This window comes from Nanorana parkeri, unplaced genomic scaffold (assembly GCF_000935625.1).
Source record: "Nanorana parkeri isolate BGI_ZX_2015 unplaced genomic scaffold, ASM93562v1 scaffold169, whole genome shotgun sequence".
In the NCBI taxonomy this organism is placed as follows: Eukaryota; Metazoa; Chordata; class Amphibia; order Anura; family Dicroglossidae; genus Nanorana; species Nanorana parkeri.
The window spans coordinates 1,408,229-1,412,002 of record NW_017306437.1 but is presented as its reverse complement, the minus strand read 5'-3'; the positions used below and the strand labels follow the sequence as shown (position 1 = coordinate 1,412,002).

The following is a 3,774-nucleotide window of genomic DNA, read 5'->3' as shown; positions in this document are numbered from 1 at the left end:
CCTTAAAGAGGACCTGTCACCACCATCTGCTATTACATGGGGGGGCTTGCAAGCCCCCCCATGTGATAGCAGTCAAAGTAAAGTAAAAAAAAAAAAAAAAAAAGTTTTTTAAATTCAATAAAATAAAATAGATCTAATAATAAAAAAACATTTTTAAAGTCCCCCGCGAGCACGCGCGTCGCTACGTAAACAGGCGTCGGGTGCGCCTACGTATGAAAACGACGAACGCCCTACACATGTTGGGTATCGCCGCGCACGCCGGAGTGAGAGCAATAATTCTAGGGCCAGTATTTTGGGATATCTCTAAATTGATGACCTGTGGGGGCTTTTAAAGCGTCTTCTATGGACTTTTGGGATACTGGGGTTTTTCGCCGTTTTACGGATGCACGCAATTTGTAACCTGGGCATGTTGGGTATCGTTTTACTCGTTGTAACCTCATCTTTTATATTTCATTAAAAAAATGGGTATTTTGTTGTGTTTTGGGGCATTTAATTACATTTTTCACTAAATATTGGGGTTTAATAAGGAGTTGCGCTAATATTGCGCAACATAAAAATTTGCAACTACCACTATTTTATTCTATAGGGTCTTGGCATTCAGAAAATATATAATGTTGGGGGGTTTTAAGTAATTTTCAGGCCTAAAATGTGGAATATAACATGGGTACAAAAAATGAAAAAAAGGCCTCAGTCATGAAGGGGTTAAATAATCCCCATGGACAAAAATGAGCAGTTAACCCTTACAGTGCGGAGGCCGCCCCACTGCAAGGGGAGGTTTCTTTTTTTTTGTTATCTGGAGATAGGATTTAAAATGTGTTTTTGTTGTTCTTAATATGAAGCGGATGCCAACTGGTCATTCAGGATATCATACATTATGGAAGAAAACAATGCTGCCCTTGTATAAGGACACGCTGCAATAAAGAAACCATTTGACATGCGTGTGTCATCGCTGAGCACATGGATAAAATGGATCTTCTTCTTAGCTCTAGATCACTACTAAAGCTGCTGGCCAAAAACATCATGAGTGGAATTTATCAAACTGGAGCAGACAAAAGCTGGAGCAGGTTCCCAAGGCAACCAATCAGCTTCTCTCTTTCATTTTCAAATCTTAACTGAACAAAATTAAGAGAGATGCTGATTGGTTGCCCTGGGCAACTGCTCCAGATTTTGTCTGCTCCAGTTTTGTTAAATTCCTCTCCCAGTGTTTACTTATGATTAACGGAGGTTTGCAGTTCAAATGGATATTTCTATCCGTTCCTCGCCTATCTATGTAGACACACAGAAGGCTCTCCAGCTTCCCCTCATCCTGATCTATGGAGCTATTGGTGTCTTTATGGTCTTGGTGCAATACCAGGTGTCACCACTAATGCAGGTAAAATCAAACCACAGAGAAAGGGTGGACCATCCAAGTAACTACAAGGAGCATCCACATTACAAGAGGGATTCCCTTTTAACCTGGAAGCCTCCTGTAATCCAAAACCAACCCCAGACATTTGAATATCTTTAACACAGGGGCATACGATCAGCTGCAGAAACGTCCTAATAAAGCCAGCTGAGCGATGGACAGAACTAGTTTCTGCATTTCACAAAATATGTATAAAAAATCCAGTCCCTATCAAGGGCCAGTTGAACATGTTTACAAACCAGCTTTGAATCGCCATTTAAATACACCGCAATATACAGACGTGTATTGTAATGGTTTAGAGGCGGCTTTGGTCTTTTCGATGGAACAGTGTTAACGTCGACCTGCGCAGGAACAGAAAACTGAAGAGTCCCGTTTATACGCTTCTCCTCAAAACTGCACAGCGCCCGGGGAAATGTTAAACAAGGAAGGGTCAAACGCCTGCCCCCGGAACGGAGAACCCTCTGCATCCCATCCTTTCTTCAGCATATCATGGACTTTCTGTAAGGAAAGAGAACAGCACAATCACAGAGAGGCACATGTGGGCAAAGTCTACACTAGTCTGGCCTTACATCTTTGTGGACATAACATGGGGAGGAATTGCTACAGCCAGAGCCGTTCAGAATGAATGTTTTGGACAATTACAAAGCCCTTTTATATGACTGAGAAGTCAATGAGGTTTTCAAACACAAACACCTAATGCACAGTTTACCAGTTACCAATATGTTCCATATTTATGTATAATCTGTTATTATTAAAATGAAGAACAAGAGAAAGGAAATATTGTCACAATGCTCCAGAGGACAATATAATATCTTACACAGTAGTGGTGGTATTTACATCAAAACTAAACAGAGACTAAAGGTGCCCCTACACCTTACAACCATCGCAAGACTTTTGTTTTGTGATGGTTGTAAGCGAATTAAAAGCTTGTATGATCTGCCCATCTTGGACAGGCAGATCGTACTTGCGATCATCGAAAGCCCGCCCGCTGAGGCGTGCGCACGCCGGCCCTTTCCGCAGTTGTCGAACGAGCACGCCACTAACGTAACTAGCATGCTCCTTCGACAAAAGACGTGCGACCGTATGATAATTGCAAGGTGTACGGGCACCTTGAGACATTAGTATAACAACATGCAGTAGTTTCAGTAAACTGAAATGGGTATATGGTATGTACAGCTGTGCTGAAGCTGGTCTGTACCTAAGCTCCTACCAAACCCAGAAGGAGCGCCTCCCAAGCCCAAAAAGAGCACAGAAGGAGCGCCTCCCCAAGCGCAGAAGGAGCGCCTCCCCAAGCGCAGAAGGAGCACGTCCCCAAGCGCAGAAGGAGCACGTCCCCAAGCGCAGAAGGAGCACGTCCCCAAGCGCAGAAGGAGCGCCTCCCCAAGCGCAGAAGGAGCGCCTCCCCAAGCGCAGAAGGAGCGCCTCCCCAAGCCCAGAGGGAGCGCCTCCCCAAGCCCAGAGGGAGCGCCTCCCCAAGCCCAGAGGGAGCGCCTCCCCAAGCCCAGAGGGAGCGCCTCCCCAAGCCCAGAGGGAGCGCCTCCCCAAGCCCAGAGGGAGCGCCTCCCCAAGCCCAGAGGGAGCGCCTCCCCAAGCCCAGAGGGAGCGCCTCCCCAAGCCCAGAGGGAGCGCCTCCCCAAGCCCAGAGGGAGCGCCTCCCCAAGCCCAGAGGGAGCGCCTCCCCAAGCCCAGAGGGAGCGCCTCCCCAAGCCCAGAGGGAGCGCCTCCCCAAGCCCAGAGGGAGCGCCTCCCCAAGCCCAGAGGGAGCGCCTCCCCAAGCCCAGAGGGAGCGCCTCCCCAAGCCCAGAGGGAGCGCCTCCCCAAGCCCAGAGGGAGCGCCTCCCCAAGCCCAGAGGGAGCGCCTCCCCAAGCCCAGAGGGAGCGCCTCCCCAAGCCCAGAGGGAGCACGTCCCCAAGCCCAGAGGGAGCACGTCCCCAAGCCCAGAGGGAGCACGTCCCCAAGCCCAGACGGAGCGCTTAGCCAAGCCCAGACGGAGCGCCTCCCAAGCCGCCTAATCAGCTGTAGGCTGTATGGCTACATACCTGCAGTATATTTGGTAAATGACACTTACCCAATATAGCTATACAAGGTAAATAATATCAGTACAAGCATTACGCTCCTTTGTTTACATGCATTCCTCACCCCACAGCTTATTAGGTGAAAGTAATTATGGCACTTCCTTCAGTCCGAACCTGAGCTCATCCCTAGTCTTATGTATTGGAACATAAGCATTACCCCACCCGATATAGATATTGTAATGTTTAGGATCAAGACTTGTTCCTCTATAAGGCCTCCAGTAACGAAATACCAGTAGAAGAGAAAAGAAGGTAGAGGAGTAGAAAGGGGAGGGGTAATAGAAACCAAAGATAAG

The 3,774-nt window shown here is 48.0% G+C and overlaps 1 protein-coding gene across 1 annotated transcript in view; it reads right to left on the bottom strand.

Annotated features, from left to right (window-relative positions):
- Positions 1-1,506: 1,506 nt before the first annotated feature.
- Positions 1,507-3,774, bottom strand: part of NUDCD3 (NudC domain containing 3) — a 13,992-nt gene continuing 11,724 nt past the window's right edge. The window contains exon 7 of the mRNA XM_018554681.1: positions 1,507-1,903. Coding sequence (XP_018410183.1) covers positions 1,793-1,903 — 111 coding nt within the window. The 3' untranslated portion in view covers positions 1,507-1,792. The remainder of the gene's footprint in view (positions 1,904-3,774) is intronic.